The sequence below is a fragment of the Crocodylus siamensis genome, chromosome 2, assembly GCF_052110815.1.
Source record: "Crocodylus siamensis isolate JL-2025a chromosome 2, ASM5211081v1, whole genome shotgun sequence".
In the NCBI taxonomy this organism is placed as follows: domain Eukaryota; kingdom Metazoa; phylum Chordata; order Crocodylia; family Crocodylidae; genus Crocodylus; species Crocodylus siamensis.
In genome coordinates this window covers 95698282-95716122 of record NC_143396.1, presented here as the reverse complement: position 1 = coordinate 95716122, position 17841 = coordinate 95698282, and the positions used below count along the sequence as shown (strand labels likewise).

The 17841-nt window shown below is 42.7% G+C and overlaps 1 protein-coding gene across 5 annotated transcripts in view; it reads left to right on the top strand.

Moving 5' to 3' along the window:
* Positions 1–17841, top strand: part of TMEM154 (transmembrane protein 154) — an 83502-nt gene that overhangs the window by 44244 nt on the left and 21417 nt on the right. For 2 of the 5 annotated variants that reach the window (XM_090036404.1, XM_090036399.1), the window contains exons 2-7: positions 2091–2174; positions 4899–5225; positions 7422–7449; positions 8791–8876; positions 10674–10734; positions 15454–15500. In XM_090036404.1, coding sequence (XP_089892530.1) covers positions 2091–2174; positions 4899–5225; positions 7422–7449; positions 8791–8876; positions 10674–10734; positions 15454–15496 — 629 coding nt within the window. In that variant the 3' untranslated portion in view covers positions 15497–15500. The remainder of the gene's footprint in view (positions 1–2090; positions 2175–4898; positions 5226–7421; positions 7450–8790; positions 8877–10673; positions 10735–15453; positions 15501–17841) is intronic. The other 3 variants (XM_090036400.1, XM_090036402.1, XM_090036403.1) reach the window with 2 other exon arrangements.

Sequence of the window (17841 nt, the reverse complement as noted above, 5' to 3'; positions counted from 1 at the left end):
TAATAGTGCAGTGCAGTAATCCCTCTGCCTGAGAACTTGCTGATAGACTTAAAGCAGATCCATGAATATAATGAGTTATGAGAGGAAGCAAAGAGAATACACAAAGAATCATAGAAAATTAGGGTTGAAAGGGACTTCAAGAGGTCATCTAGTCCAACCCCCTCCCCAAAGCAGGACCATTCCCAACTAGATCATCCCAGCCAACCCTTCTTTTTACCCTTCAAATCCCTTGCTAGCTGCAACTCCAGTTTCTCTTTGGCCTTCCTTTTTATCCCTGCATGCCTGAGCAATGCTCTTGTACTCTTTCATAGTCATTTGTCCAAGTTTCCACCTCCTGTAAGCTTCCTTTTTGTGTTTTTAGCTCATTGAAGAGTCCCCTGCTAAGCTGAGGTGGTCTTCCACAATATTTAATAGTCTTCATGCACGTCAGGGTGGTTTGTTTCTGCACCCTCAGTAAAGTAAAACTAGCTATCCTGGACTCCTTTCTTCTTTAGATTGGCCTCCTAGGGGATCCTGCCCATCCATTTCCTGAGTGAGACACAGTCTGCTTTTCTGATGTCCAGCATCCTTACTCTGCTGATCTCTTTCCTTCCTTTCCTCAGGATCCTGAACTCAATCATCTCATGGTCACTGCTGCCCAGTTGCCATCCACTTCTATGTTCTTTACCAATTCTTCCCTGCTGGGGAGCAGCAGGTCAAGAAGGGAGCAGTTCCTAGTTGGCCTCTCCAACACTTCCACCAGGAAGTTGTTCCCAACACTTTCCAAAAATTTCCTGGACGGCCTGTGCAGTGCTGTATTGCCCTCTCAGCAGATGTCAGCTTGACTGAAGACCCCCATGAGAACCAGGGTCTGTGTTCTGGAAACTTCCATTAACTGTTTAAAGGAAGCCTCTTCCACCACAACATCACCCTTGTTGCTCTCCCCTCTAACCCTAACTGAGAGACTTTCAATAGGCTTGTGTTCAGTTTCAAATTGGAGCTCTGAGCAATCATACAACCCTTTTACATGAAATGCAACTCCTCCTTCTCTTCTCCCCTGCCTGTCCTTCTTGAACAGTTTATACCCACCCATGACAGTGCTCCAGTCATGCAAGCTATCCCACCAAGTCTCTGTTTTTCCAATTACATTGTAGTTCCAAAACTGTGCGAGGACATCCAGTTCTTCCTATCTGTTTCCCAGGCTCCATGCATTCGTGTACAGACACCCAAGGTAACAAGCTGATTGCCCTACTTTCCCAGGAAGAATGATGAAGGCCTCCTCTGTTACCCCCTTCTACTTATGCCTCCTCCAAGTCACCAGCTTTCACACTTACCTCAGGGTTTTGATCTTCATCTCCTGGCAAACCTAGTTTAAAGCCCTCCTAACTAGGTTAATGGCAATGGCAGTGGCAGTGGCAGAGGGTTGAGGTGGCGAGCAGCTGGATGTGAAGCCAGCAGTGTTGAGTCAACACAGCCACTCCACCCAGCTCCCTAGGCCCCCCAAAGTGTGGGGCCTGGGGTGGTAACTCTGATTCGCCCTCCTCCTCCCCCCGCTCCAGGGATGGCCCTGGGTATTCCTCCTGCCATGCCTTTGATGTTAAAGAAAATCCAAAGGGAAAAAGTAAATATCAGGAGGCAAACTGATGTTTCTTACTGCTGCATTTCCAGTCACAGGGCTTCCATCCCATACACTGCCCTTACCAGAGCAGATGTTCAGGGTGCAATCTCTGAATTATAGTCTGTGCTTAATACACCAATACAGTCTCATGTAGCTTAGAAGTTACACACTGCATGGATCGTGAACTGTTCTCCACACTTGGGCTTATACCGCAACAAGTTCCCCTCCAAGCCCATCCTTAGGCTTGCTTGCCATTGTAAACTCAGGAGTATACTTCTCTGCCCGTGTTCATGATTTCCTCCCACCGCCTGTGTTCTCTTTGCACCAGAACTTCAATTATGTTCTGCCTTAATTGATGGGCCCTGGTTGGGAACCATAGCCAGCTTACTCAACCCCTGGCTAGCCCTGGGCTCTGTCCCTGTAGCAGGGGAGAACACTCAGTGTCATAGGGCAGACCCCTCTTAACTGGTCCTTCACCTCTTCTTCTCTCTAGGTGATGGACGTGGAATGATTCTCTCACCACATGGATTTTCTTCAAGCCTCCAGGATGACACTCATAGACTGGCTCACGTTTCAGGTTAGTTTCACTGCTTCCTGATCCTCTTCTGCCAGACCTGTTGACCCCTGGTTGGGGTTCGGTAATTGCTGTGCATCTGTGCAGCTGCACAAGCTCCTCTCTGGGGAAATGCCACTTGCCTGGCCCTGGCACTTTAACTTCCTCTGAGCCTATCCAGTGGTTTCATGTTTTCCCTCCAGGGCACCCAGCAAAAATCAGTTAAAGCCAGTCTCTTCCTTCACATGCTTTATTGACATTCTCAACATGCAAGTGGGACACTCCCCATCCACAGTTCCATTGCCTTTTTGCACTTTGGGACAGGGCATGACCTCTGCCCTGTCATACTGTCCCTTTCTCCAAGAATACTTTCCCTAGAAAACTTTCCTGTACGCTAATCCATTCACTGCTCCTTTGTCCTGAAAGCTTCCCTTTTCCCTGCTAATCTGCTTCCTCTCACCAACCTTACAGTGAAGGAAGGTGAGAGTTTCTGGGCAAACTTCCTTGAGAACTCCCCACTCACTCTGGACTCTAGTTAAACAAAAGGTTTAGGTATTGTTTTAACTGCTGAGTTTTAGCTACATACACTAATTTTTTATATAGATTATTTCCTCTTATTTAAGGAAATAGCTTACTTTAAAGGATCTCCTTCAAAGAGGGGAGTCACAAACTAACTTGAAAGCTGCTTGCAAACTGCCCTGTTTGCTTGCCCTGTTTACTCACTCCCTGGTCACTCATGGTGCCTCTCCACATGCTCTGATGTGTTTTAACTAGAACATGTTGGAGCAGACTCGACTAATTGAGTCTGTTCTGCATTCTAATTAGAACACTCTAGCATCACTGTAGCATCACACATACAAGCCCCCACAGGTTTAATAATGGCCATTGGAGTGATTTAACATTGAATGAGTTTTAGTTAAAAATCCTGTGGCCATTTTTAAATGAGTGGGGGCTTAATAGATGTGACACTGCAGTGTTTTAATTAAATCAGCTTTCTGGGAATCACTAATTAAAACAACTCCTCCCCTTCCTCCAAGCATGTGTATAGCCACCCTCTGGGAGTCTCTTTTTATACCTTTCTGGGCCTAAACTGGGTCTACCCCCTTATTAGAGCTTTTGTCAGATGGAAGCAGAAATCATCCAGCTAGCAGCACGTCCAGCTGGTCAGACCACATGCCCAGACACACAGACCACCAAATGAACACTCAGTAAGCCAAGCACACAGACAGCCCTGACTCACTTACCTTCCTAGAGCAGGAACTAGTGCCTGCTGCCTTGCTCCTCTTCCTCTTCCTCTTCCTCTTCCTCCTTTACTGCCAGCGAACTGCTTGCCAAATGCCCTGTTTGCTGTCCCCTTTTGCTCCATGCCATAACATGGTATTACTTAAAAAGGATGCAGAAATTACATTTTTCTTTAAGTCAATATGTGCCATAGCTGCCATGAAACAAAGGAGAAAGTTAAGTGACTAGTCCATGTTTGTATAGAATATTTTGAAAAGTGAGAAGTTAACACAATAATATACTTAAAATGAGGTGGCATGATGACTTTTTGCATATTAATCTGTTCATGTGTGCTGATTTCTAGCAAAGAATAAAAGAACCAGGAATGAGCATGATGAGTATGGTATAAATATGTCAATAAAACGTTGTTGTGGCAGCTTCAGACAATACATTCACTATATTGATTTAAAATGTCATTTCCTTGTGTGAGATACTCATTTTCACTTTTATTAAAGTCTAACAGAAAGAAGAAGCAATACTGTCCAGTGGATTAAGCAAGAGAAGAGGCTCTAATATTCTAATTCCGATTCCCCACTGATTCACCATAGATCTCAGAGGAAAATCACTTTTTCTGCCTCTCTGATTCCTCACTTGTAAAATAGACATGATAAGTTTTCATCTCACGGGAGCACTAGTGAAAACAATGTGTTGACAAAGCATGTAAATTTCTAGGTGTATGACTGGTTCCAGTCATGTGGGGTTCTGAGCATCTCCAACATATTACTGAGATTAATTGACTTGAGCAAAAACTTAGTCTGGGCAGTCTCATGCAGACAAGTATTTAGCACTCCACTAAACTGTGTTCTTGGAATCCTTTACAGTTTTGGCTTCACCAGTTTATGGAGAGCAGGTGTGAAAGTCAACATTTCTATGGGCTTTACTCTGTCCTGGCTTAGCCCTATTCCTGCAGCCCTCAGACATTTGAGAGAATTGATCATTCTGGAGAGGGAGCAATAGGGAAATAGGGACATTGGTGAACTTCATGAAAGGTCATGGAGAGAGTTGGTGAGCTAGGGATAATGGACTGATTAGTAAATGATTGAGAGGGTGAAGGGATGAAACAGGGCAAGTCCAAGACTATCAGAATTGCTGACTGAATGCCAAAGTGATAAGGGTATCTGGTGCGTGAGAGAATAGGGGTGCAGCAAGATCAGGTACGGGTATAAAAAAGAAGGTGTATTTGCTTGAAAACAGTTGTGTAAATGTGGTTGCAAAGGCAAGGGAGTTGAACAAGTTTATGTGTTTAATAAATGCAAACTAGCAGAATTTGGTTTGGGTAAGTAAGTTTTCCTCATAAAATTGCAATGCTATTCTAGTTCTATATATAAATACCAAAACTTACAAGCGTGTGTGTAAGTAAGGCAGATGCAGGTTAAATGAAGAGCAAGTATTATAGCCATATGCTTTGACTCTTTATAAGTTCCAATAACAGGTGAAAATGTTAAGATGTTCACATATGTTTTGCAGAATCTGAAACAGAAGAAGATCATTCAGGAGACAGTCCACTATTATCATCCACTGTTGTAACAACTCCTAGTCCAGAGAGATCTACCACGCTTTTTACAGCTGCCCTTGACTCTGATCTGAAACCTTCGACCACACCAGAAGCGCCCAAGTTAGGATTTGAAACAGGAAATAATGCAACTACTGAGTCAAAAGATGAAAACAATAACAACACAGAAATGGCAGGTGTTAACCCAGCCTTAATATATGGCGTCCCTGCAGTCTTACTCATATTAATTCTGCTGATCATTGCCCTTGTAATATGGCACAAAAAGAAAAAGTCTAAGCAAGGTAAAATTTAACAAATCTCAAATGTCAGATGGAACTTTTTATAAGATAGTCAGTGGGAACAGGAAGGGATTTCAAGAAATGGAGTGTAATGGATTCTCTGCTAGTTAGTGATAGTTTCATATACAGAAAAGGAATGTACTATGAAACTCTAGAATTTTTTCCCCTATCTCAAACCACTGTATGCACAGTATATTCCACTGATGCTTAATTTAATTCTGCTTTGTAGCATCCTCTATATACCTTTTACATCTATGAGGGGATTCTCTGGCTTTTCACATCTGTGGTAGTTAAGAGTAAAACATAACTACATGTGATTTTTCCTGTTCTGTTCTTATGTTGACAAATTCCAAAAACTAGGGTTCCTCTTGCTTTTATTACCCTTGAGGGACAAACTACTGGAAGGTAAATAAACAGAAGCAAAACCTTGATGAGAGAATTTTATACCTGAATTTCATTTTAAGGGAAGTTTTCCCTGAGAGTCTGTAGAGTACTAACAGATGTGAAACCACTTGCTAAAATCGAAGCAATTTCTTAAGAATCGTGTGAGCATGCTGTCTGTATTCTGGAATAGGAAGAATACAATTTCAGGAAACCACGTATATGCTGTCTTAAAAACTCCACTGTGTGAAACAATAGAAACTGAAGAGAAGCAGATCCTTAAAATTAATTTGATGCTTTTTTTTAAATGTGTGTGCTAATTTTAAAAAACATGCATGTTATGAAAAGTATATCAATCTATACATATTGAATGACAAACATATACACAGGGACAGAATTTTATTGAACCTTAGTAAATGCACCTGCATTCTTTCTAGGATATACCACCAGCTCTCACCAAATGGGTGCTGAGGCATGTGACTATGTGTTCACAAACAAGTAGTGAACTGCACGTGGTAAAATATGTGTGCGCTGTCACAGGCTTACAGGAAATGTGGCTCCTAAAGAGTTCCAGGAGCACAATTTTGGGTACCTGCTCTCTTTCACTTCTGGATTGGAACCACTACCTTGGATATCCCTACCTCCGTTCAGCTTCTGTTTTTCACAAAGTAGAGTTATTAAGACAGGATGGTTGTAGTTTCCTGAATTTGCTAAGATGCACTATTCAGCTTGCCTGTAGCTTCTGATTGGATTGCTCAACAAACAATCATTCAGGAGCAAGTTGGCAGCTTCAGCATCTTTTTGAGCTCACTTGTAGAGGAGATTAGCTATCTGCATAATGGCCTGCTCTACCACTCTACAAAGTTTCTCTCTTTTTTTGATATAAATACTCTCATTTCTCCCACAGCTTTTAGTACTTCTTCCTACCTCACTCTGTCCTCCTCTCCATTTTCTTTCATTTTTCATCCTTGTCTTATCAGGAGTTTAAAACAAATGTGTCTTTCTTGAAAGCCATCCCCCTTGGTGTCTATCTAGGTTAGCTTCCTTCATCCCATTGACACTTCAGCAGCCATTCAAGCCACTCCACCTTTTCCTCCCTTGTGGAAAAGAGCTTGCACTGCACATGTGCAGCTCCCATGATCTTCTTTCAGAAGTAGGGGAACTGCAGACAATCTGCATCAGACTGTCTTGAAGATTGCAGTAAACTATTTATATAGCAGTTGCTGCTCTTGCAGCTGTCACTTTCCTTGAGCCAACATATTAGGCTTACATTGCTCTGTGTTTGCTGTCTCCCATATACTGCCTAGCTCATGTTCTGAATGTGATTTCTCACTGCACTCACCTTTGTTCCACTGGCTTCAGCTCCTGATTTCGACTCAAACCAAACACTTCACTCTGTTACTTACTATCTTATGGCTTATGGAACATCAGAGTGGAAGAGGTCTTTCCAGCCATTCAGGCCAGTCACCTGTGTTCATGGACAAGCCTTTCTTTGTCCAGCAAATGGCTTCTTTTTTAATAACTAGTAGGATTTCTAAATTATCGGCTTCTATCCATATATTCAAAGAAATTACTGATTAAGAACTAAATCTTCTCTGTAAATTACAAATGGCAGGTAAGAAAACTCATCAAACATTTTATACCATTTTATACTAAAATTATACAATTTTAGCTGTAATCTAAACATTAACTATTTAACTTTTTGAAAATTGGAATTTGTTTTAAATAACTCTAAGGCAGAATTTTCCCAGGCATACATTCTTAAGAGGAAATGAGACTTTTTAACTATGCATACCAACCTTTTTACTTCTTTTTCAGATGAACTGGGAAGTGAAAATGTCAAAAGGTAAAGTTTATAAAAAGCACTTGTCGGCCTACTTTTGTTTGCTTAATAGGCCATGTTCATTTGTAGGACTTCAATATTCTGGCTTTAAACTTGCTGTATGGACTTGGTTGTATGTCCTGGAGTTTCAAGACTTCAACACTTTTTAATTAATTAACCCAGTTAGTTGTCTTTGGAGGCAATAAAGAGACAAAGTCTAGTTCCAAAAAGATGCCTTAAAATTGGGGTCTTAAAGATGCCTTAAAGCACATATGGAAGGCACAGAACAAAGAATGCAGGATTTCTTTGCAGTTATCTCAGTTCAGCTACACAGAGGCATGGTGTAGGGGGTGTAATACAGATGCCATGCTGTCTCTGGTCCAACTTCATGCCTATTGCCCCACCATTTGTTGTAAGTACCATCCGCAGTTGGTTATCTAACTCTAAATGCAGACCCCACAGGAAATAGGTAGATTATAGATAATGGGACAGGATTCCAGAACTGTGAGTGTAAATCTATCTGCAGCTTTGGTTCTTTCCTCTATTTTTCAAATTTGCTTGCTCATTACTAGATTGGATGAAAAAGTTTTCTGGGGCTTTTACAGACTAAAATTACCTATGTGAAAAAAGAAGCAGCAGCCACACTGTTCTCATACACAGCTAACAGTTTCTACCTTCTCCTTTTCCTGAAATCTCTCCTCTTGTTTTCCTGAGATCTCTCAGCACCAGGTCCTGACAGAAGGTAATGAAGCCACCTAAATGCCCTGACCATCCAGCCAGAGGCGTTCTTAGACTCTGTCTCAGGCATTCTTATTGGTATGACTTCAGGGCTACTCTAAGGTGGCTATATAGCTTCATTTCCAGGGTTTGGTGCATGCAGCATGGTAATAAATGGGTGGAGTGCTTCCTCCCTTCTCCAGCAGTAGTCCTGAACTCAGCATGGAGGCAAGCCCTGAACTGCACATTATTCTACTTAGATCTTTTCCTTCTGAGATCATTGCTGAAGCCAGCCCCATGGTTAAAACAGTATTTCCAATTTGGGGTCCTATCCTGCTCTCACTGAAGCAAATGGGACGTTCCAAAGGGATTTCAGTGGGGGGGGGAAGACCAGATCTTTTGTTTTCCAGTTCTTTTGTTTTCCATCGCTGCATGGTTTAGTTTGTTCCACTTACAACCTATGGTCATTTTTCTTTGCTCCATGGGCTGGCACACCTTCAGAAAGGAAATTTGTTGGGCAGGCACCGGTTTCCAGAAATCCCCACTGATGCCAATGCTTATAAAAGACACATTCAAAGCTACTATATTATGCACCTCTCTGAATGAAATGCTTTATTTAATACATCTTTTTTTCCCTCCTATGTCAAGTCCTATTTTTGAAGAAGACACTCCCTCTGTTATGGAAATAGAAATGGAAGAGCTCGATAAATGGATGAATAGCATGAACAAAAATGGTACCTGGCAACTTCCCCCACATCATTGCTTGCTTTCTAGCTGAGGTGGCTTCCTGAAATAGCAATTCTGTATTTTTCTATCTTGTATTTGGGTTGCTAAATTTCCTATAATGTTTTCAGTCATAATCTTGAGTCTACAACACTAAAATAGCTGCACAACTGAATGTCTGGGGTGGGATTGTTCTGGAAAGTATTTTCAGGCTGTGTGGGTGCTTATTTTTAACACATTATGGGATACTCTAGATAGAATACAGTGAATGAATGTTTCAGTTTTCCAGTAGAAGCTTTTATGAAACACAAATATGACCCTGCATGATATTTATGTTTTAAGTATAGATGTCTAGCTTAAAGATAATCAGTGGGGGGTTTTAAATTTCTGGTTCTTTCAGTGTCCAGAATTTCTATGATGCTGCATATTGTGTCATTCTAAGAGAAATCCCCACTTACTCATAGCTCAAGAGACTAATTACTTAACAATACTGTCAAAATCATCTTCTGTGTTTATCACTATGACTACATTCCTTCCTCCTCTGCATCCCTCTGCTCATTCTTTATCATCTACCATATCAAATATAAGCTGTTTATCATTGCCTTTTAAATCCATCACCACTTAGATGTACCATGACTAGCACATCTACTAGCTTATCAAGCCATCAGCTTTTACCTTAGCTCTGCCAATAATGGCCATCTCAATCATCCACTCACCTTCTTTTCTCTGAAGCACCTCTGTGCTTTCTCTCAGGTAGAGAAAGTGCAGACCCAGTGCTAGGGACAAGGGTTGGCCTTTCACAGTCCCGGGGCTGTGCTGGGAACTGTACAGAAGTTCAGTTAAATCAGTCTTGCCCAACCCAATCTAAGGGTGTTTATACATGTGCTCCAGGAGTGGGAAGGGGGTGCTTTAATTACAGGGCTCTGAGAGCTGCTCTAATTAAACTGCCCAGAGCATCTTGTGTATCAGCACTCCAATGCTTCAAAATGACAGAGGGTGCGCTTTATCTAAAGCTCATCGAACAAGGTTTAGATAACGTGCCCCCACCATTTTAAAGCATAAGCACACTAATACACAAGACGTGGGAAGCTGCTGGAGCATGGTAATTGCCACACTCCAGCAGACATGATTAATCAAGTCTGCTCCGATTCACTGGTTACAGTGCATCAGAGCAGCCTCCCTGTTCATGTATAGGCACCTGAAGCTAGACTTAGACTGAAGTAGGGGTAAATTAGATTGGGTCAGCTATTTTTAGAGCAATCTAACAGTCTTGAATTTCTGCACAGTTTGTACTTAGATTAACCTAACTACAGATGTAAGTGCAAGGTCGGCACCTGGGTGAAGTAAGTTAAATCAGGTGGCCATTTTTAATATGATCTAACCTCCCCCAACCTCTCTGAATTTTCTATGTACCCCTAGAATCAATTGTTAGATTAATCCTGTGAAAAAATAGACGTGATAGTAAAAAGTTGCATATAGAAAAGTTAACAAATAGTACTTCTGGTTTTGTTTTATGGCAAAGGCACATAAGGTTAATGATAAGCAGTTTATGTGTGTATAGATATGCAATAAATAGAAGTAAGTATAATAAAGGTAACTAGGATACAACACATATTGTAGGAGGCTTTAAAATGAATATAGACAATATCATGCAAAAACATATGAACATGCAAGTATTAAAAATAAGAAAATATACCAGCACCCTGAAGTTTTCACTGGGTATTGACTGCACAGAAAGCAAATACAGTTTTGAAACATCTGAAAGAATGCCATGAGTAAGCGTGACTTTTTCTCTTATCATTTCTTAGCTGAATCTGAATGTTTGCCGACTGTAAAAGAAGAAGAAAAGGACTCAAATGCCAATCAAAGGTACTTTTAAGTGTATTCTTACATTACTTAAAGTCTTAAAGTTAGCTGCAATAATTCTAAGACTTTAGCAACCTTTTTTCTTCATGTGTGGTCAATATTGTTTTAATACATATGCACTTTTATTGCACTTCAAACAAATGTTTCAATGCACTTTTATTTGTTAAAAAAAGATATCTACCTGTAGTTTGGCACTTGCACAAGATCCTTCAGCAATAAACTTCTGTATGTGTATATGTGCCAGGAAGAGAGGGAAAGAGAGAGAGAGAAAAGATGGGAAAGAGATAAAGCAAAAACAAACAAACAAACAAAAAACCTAATTGGTCAGATTTTAATTGAATTTGAAAAATACCTCATCTGTAAGCTATCAAAAAAGAAAGGTCAGTATAGGAAAAAAAATCACGCATACCACTAGGTGGCCCTACTGAACTGAGAATGAGTGTCATGTTTTTGGCCTGCATGGTCAATTTTGACAGAGCTTACAAGAAAACCAGCAATATAATAAAGTTTTTGCTGTTGCTGTTCAGTAGGTGAAACTTCCCTCCAAGTCCCTACTGAACACATGGTGTTTAAGTAGAGAGGGAAGACGCTCATTAGCTATTAAAATCAAAATCCCAACAGCTTTAAAATTCTCTGGGCAGTTTCCACAAGAATAAAGGCACGAATACTATTTCCTTGGACAAACTCCAGTTTGTTCTGCCTACCTAGAAATCACTATTGCAATTTTCAGTTGGATATGGATGTTTTCTTTTTCTTTTCTTTTTTTTTTTGTCATAAGCTGTTCTATAATGTTCTTGCTTGTCCACCCTAGAGGTGGCTGCATGTAAGAACGACATGAAGTGTTTAGTCTCTGTAATGCATATAATGCTAAACAATGAAAAAACTCACTCCCCTGTGACTCTGTGGTAGTGTCCTTTGTAGTATGGTTCCAGTGGAGATGAACTACGAGAAAATCAGGGAGAAAGGCTAAGGGTTCATAGAGGCACCTGATAGATGCCTCAAGTTCAATCCATTTGTGGAGCCTGACCAGTTTTGAGGTGCACCCCATGGAATCTTTGGTAAGGAGGCTTTCAAGAATAAAGCCTCTTACCTTCTCATCTGTTTTAATTTCCATTTATTCACTGAGTACTATTTCTGTCCCTGTCCTGCACCCCTACTGCAGTTAGACTACAGCAGGACTAGCCAAATGTCCTAAAACTCCTAGTCACCAACTAAAATCTTAACATGGCTGAAAGCTGCAGGGGACACAGCTTTTGAGATGCACCCCAGAATTAATTATTTCTGCACAGAGCTTCTGCTTAAATAATAGCTTCTCATTAAATGACTTCTTAGAATAAATAATACGTGAAGAAAATAACAAATTAACAGATACAAAAAATTTTTTTTATTTAAATGCTTTTTTACTGTCAGGAGATAAATGTAGTTTGTGAGCTACAGTTTCATCATCCCTCAGCTGTGGGACAGAGGAAGGAATGGTATTCAGGGGTATGGCTACATGGCACAGTTTAGTGCTGAGAAGAAATACCTGAGTTAGCACTGAATGAGCTAGCACAGGTGCTGAATGGAGTATAACCACATTATCCTGGCACTCCACCGTGGGACTAATCAGGAGAATTAATTAAGCAGGACAGAACACTACACTAATGCAGTTCTGCTGCTTCCCTGGTGAGGCTGCAGCTGCAGTTCTGCATCTGATTCTGGACTCCACAATTCAAAAAGGATGTGGAAAAGCTTGAAAGAGTCCAGAGGAGAGCCATGTGCATGATCAGAGGAACAGAGAACAGGCCTTATGATGAGAGGCTGAGAGCCATGGGACTCTTCTGCCCGGAAAAGCACAGGCTCATGGGTGACCTGGTGGCTGCCTATAAGTATATAAGGGGTGTACATCAGGATCCGGGGCAATACCTGTTCACCAGAGCACCCCAAGGGATAACAAGGTCAAACAGTCACAAACAGTCCAAGACTGTTTTAGGCTGGACAGAAGGAAAAACTTCTTTACTGTCCAAGCCCCCAAGACCTAGAATAGACTCCCTTCAAAGGTGGTGCAAGCACTTACTCTGGACTCTCTCAAGAAACATTTTGGATGCTTATCTTCCTGGGATCCTTCAACCCTAGCTGACTTCCTGTCCCTTGGGTAGGGGGCTAGACTCTTTTTTCTGAGGTCCCTTCCAGCCCTAATGTCTATGAAATCTATGGAAAAAAGTATCTTTGTGCAGGACTGAATCATGCCATGTAGAAAGACTCACGAGTGAATGGAAGTATAACTAAAAATAACGGGTAAAGAATAATACGCGTTTCCCATACTATACTGTTACTGTTGTTTACAACACAACTCCTTGTTCTTGTCTTATAAACAGATGCTAAGGAGCTTCTGAGAGAGAGTTCTCCATTAGGGCCCCATTCCTTTGGAGTGCTCTGGCTCTTCAGATCTGTTATTGTCCAAACTTCTTGGCACTTTGTGAATATTGTATAATCTGTTTGAGCAGCATGGTGCTTGGCTAGGGTGGCAGAGGCTAAAGTTTTTTGCCTGCCAGTAAAGTGTGCGGTTTTAAACTGTGTTGGTCACATGCAGTCTGACCAAATGTTGCGGTGCACAGAGGAAGTACTTTAACATTTATGCTCATTGTTTGAAAGGCACAGTAAGGGCAAATTGTAATGTTTCTGGATGCTTCTGCGACCCTTTGAGAAAAAGTTACTTTCCAAATCTCTCACCAAGGCTGGTGCCCCAAACCCATCCTTGTTTAGGCTTTTGTGTGGCCCCGCTCCTTATAGACTTAAAGAAACTTTACTTAGAATATTAAAATAAAACACCTCTGGGTCTCAGATTTATTTCTGCTGGATTCTGCTCCCACAATGACTTTTTTCATAGGCTCCTTCCATGGGTACGTAAAAGATGGCTCTGGCAGGAAGGTAACACAGAAACTTAGGTTTAGATAGATGGTCCACAGGGAGGAAAGGGTGATTATTATACTCAGGGATCAGACTGGATAAAGGTGGCAATTCTTTCTTTAATTCCACCACTTTTGACACTAAATGAGAAGATATTTAAAATGTACAAGGTAGATCTTTCTAATATAACCAGCCATCTCCTTTCATTCATTCTTTGATTATCTGTAGCAGGGCTGTCCAACTTCAGTGCAACTGGAAGTCCCTGTGGGGTCTCTCCCACCACACAGGCTGTGTTTGTGGCATCCAGCCCCCAAATGACAGGACACACTCCCTGTCAACCTTTCACCCGGTGGGCTGCACAGGCGGCCTATGGACCCCTAGTCCTTTCCCCACCAGGCAGCAGTAGGAGAGGTGGCTGCTGGAGCCTGCATGTTAACTATTTGTGCACTCTGTATAGATCACGTACAGCCCACAAGCCACAAGTCGGACAGCCCTGATCTGTGAAATAAGTTATGTGTTTCATAGTTTCTAGGGTCGGAAGGGACCTGAGCAGATCATCGAGTCCAACCCCCTGCCATGGCAGGAAAGAATACTGGGGTCGAACGACCCCAGCAAGGTGTACATCTAGCCTCCTCTTAAAGACCCCCAAGGTAGGAGCCTGCACCACTTCTCTTGGAAGTTGGTTCCAGATCCTAGGCGCCCTGACCATGAAGTAGCGCCTCCTGATATCTAGCCTAAATCTACCCTCTGCCAGCTTGTGACCATTATTTCTAGTCACTCCTGGTAGTGCTCGGGGGAACAGGGACTCCCCCAGTGCCTGCTGGTCCCCCTTGACTAGTTTGTAACAGGCCACTAGATCCCCCCTCAGCCTTCTCTTGTGGAGGCTGAACAGGTTCAGGTCCCGGAGCCTCTCCTCTGTACTGATGAGAAGGGAGTTCCACAGCCTGTAGGTATGGTGCCGGTTGTTCCTCCCCAGGTGCACCACTTTGCACTTGTCGGTGTTGAATCCCATCCTATTCTCATCCGTCCACCCCTGTAACCTGTCTAGATCCAACTGCAGCCTATTCCTCCCTTCTAGCGTGCCCACATCCCCCCGCATCTTAGTGTCATCAGCAAATTTGAACAGGGTGTTATTTACCCCCTCGTCCAAGTCACTGATGAAGATGTTGAACAGTGCGGGCCCAAGGATCGAGCCCTGGGGGACCCCACTACCCACATCCATCCAGGTCGAAAATGATCCATCCACCACCACTCTCTGGGTGCGGCCCTCCAGCCAGTTGGTGACCCATTTGACTGTGTAATGAGAATGGGGTGAGAGACAGTGTTGAAGGCCTTCTGAAAGTCCAGGAAGACTATGTCCACTGCTACCCCTGCATCTATGTGTGACAATATAGACAACTGATTTTTATCCCAAAATTATTGTTCTAGGACAGTAGTTCTCTAGCTTTTTAGACTTGAGGAAAATACCAGCTCCTAGTTTTCATTCCTTTTTTAACTACAGAAAAATAAACAGAGCAATTATTCCATTGCAAAGAACTCAGAAAGACCACAACAGTTCAAAAAGTTTTTAACTCTAAGGATTCCCATTTGAAATCTCTGGGTTTGTTTGGGATTCAAGTTTGCACACTTAGCAGTGCTAACGTTGTGTGGCATTGCGCGGCACCCTTGAAAGGTCCTCAAGGCACCCCAAGATGCCATGACAGCCTGATGGAAAATCACAGCTCTAGGGTATTTGTGAAATTCTGACCACCCTGTTTTGTATTTTAAAAGTTTCTTTTACAACACTGAAAATAAGAAAATTAACTCTCCCCCCCCCCCCCTTTTTTATGATAGCTTGGATTCTGGAGCCCAAGATACACTCACTGAGACACTGTGAAAAGGTATTACATTCAAGATCCCTGCTCCTTTTCTTTTATTATGTAATAGATCAGAAGGGAGAAAAACTGAAAAGCTGTGGGATGCAAAGATAACTGCAAACCCTGTGTCTTAGAGTAGATTTAACATATATGTTTGCTTACTAGGCCTACAGCACTGTTAAACAAGGAATGTAGTACCAAAGGTTTCTTTAGCAGAGGGTGGTCCAACCCATGGTCTGTGGGCTGAAGAGTTCAGCTGAGGCCCTGGGACTCCCATCAGGCCACCATTTCCCCCCAGCCCCCATCACTCCAGTGACAATGGCAGCCAGAGTTTCCAGGCTCTCCCTGTTTTGAATTTGCCCTTCTGTTTCCCTCCCTTCTCCAGCTTCTGTTTCCTGGCCTCAGCCTAGAGGGTGGGGCAGGGTGGCATGGGGAGCTGGGAGTGAGGTTGGGGCCATGCAGATGCACAGCACAGAAGCTGGCAGGAGAGTAGGCCTTGTGAATGAACAATGCAATGATGGGGCGAGAGGCATGCAGTGTAATTGTAAGCATCTGCATGGCTTGCAGCCCAGGGGCCTACAGCCCACCCTCGTACAGCCCACTCAGTGTGTGGCCTCCAGTGGTGTGGCCCAAGAGGCCTGCAGTCCCTGGCCACTTAGAGGTTGGGCAGCCCTGCTTTAACACATGCCACTACCAGAACAAGAAGTTTTATCAAGAGGTATCTTATTACACACTCCACTGTTCCTGGCATAATTTTTTGCCTCTGAAATTATGTAATTATAGAATTCCATCTATTTACATGTTTTTAAGTATTATTTGCAAACAGAGGTATAACAGGCACCTCTGTGTCCAGGCTTGCCACAGAAGCATGCTGACTGCAGCAGTGTGATTAGCTGTCACTGTAGTGGTGGCTATCTTTGAACACCTCCCCCACAAAGGTGGTACCTAGGGTTGTTGCCTTGGTTGCCCTCCCCACCACCCCTCAGTTATACAGTTGATAGACGTTCTAAAACCAGTAGTGTAAGACATTGTTAAGTGTAGTTCTACCTAGGATGGTCTCACAGCTAAAGCAGAAGAATTTGAGTCAGAAGACCTGCTTTCTATTATTGGCTAGACCTTACACTTCCTCTGATGGGGCACAATGTGTTTAAGCTGCTCACCATCTTCATTTTCCAACATGTAAAATGGAAAAATTGCCATCTCATAAAATTAACAGAAAGACCTTGGACCTGAATAGGGAAAAATCAATGTGAAGTTAATCACAGAAGATAAGGATTTTCTTAATTGGGGCCATAGGGACAGCATGTAAATACTAGGGGTGTGCAACGTGGGCCCTATTCACTTTGGATTTGGCCAGAATCAGGGACAGTGATTCGATTTGTTGGTTCAGATCATTATCCCCGATTCCATTCAGCTGAATCCAAATCTGAAGATTTGATGCTGATTCGGACACAGACACAGTTTTAAATGTTTTTAGGGGGCCCTCCACGTGCTTGACAGTGAAAGTACATCTGGTCTACTTCTGGGTCCACTGAGGAGTGCACGGGGGCCCCCACACCTCTCTGGCTTGGTGATCAGCTTCAGGGGGACCCCAGGTGCCCCCTTAGACCCAGGAGGCACCAGTTGCCAAAGCGGGGGCAGGGGAGTGGGGGGGACCCTGCGTGCTCCCTGGCAGACCTGGAAGTGGACCGGAAGTGCTTCTGGTTCACTTCTGGGTCTGCTGCTGAGCACGCTGGGGAGCCCCCATGCTCCTAGTGGGGCAGATGGAGCATCCCACATTGCAGCATTCACAAGTCCCTGCTACCTACAGCAGTGGCAGGCAATTATTTTGGGCAGAGGACCTCTTACTGAGTTTCAGCAAGCCTTCGAAGGCTGCATGACAGGCAGCCCAAGGCAGATTAATATTAATTTTCTAAATGTTTTAAGGGCCCTGTGGGTCAGATAGAATGGCCTGGCGGGCTGCACCCAGCCCCTGGGCCACATTTTGCCCACCCTTGACCTAGAGGTATGTAGAAAAGACATTAAAAGCTGTGTCTATGTCAAAATGAAATGTTTCAATTTTATCTAATTAAAATATTTGATTGACCCAACACAAGTTATTTCCCAAACTGTAAGCTTTTTTGGGCATTTTGAATTTTTTTGTTTTAGTTCTGTCCATTTCAGAATGGTAAGGATTTTGTGGAATTTCCTGTGAAGCAGAAAATCAGGTTCCCACATCTTACCGAAAAAGAATATTCTTTACTGGCAAAACAGTCACAGGTGCATATTAAAAACAACAAAATAACCTAATCACTACTTTCTACATTGAAACTTTGGGGGCAGGGGAGGTGGAATCAGACAGAGGGAGATGGGAAGGGAAGGACAG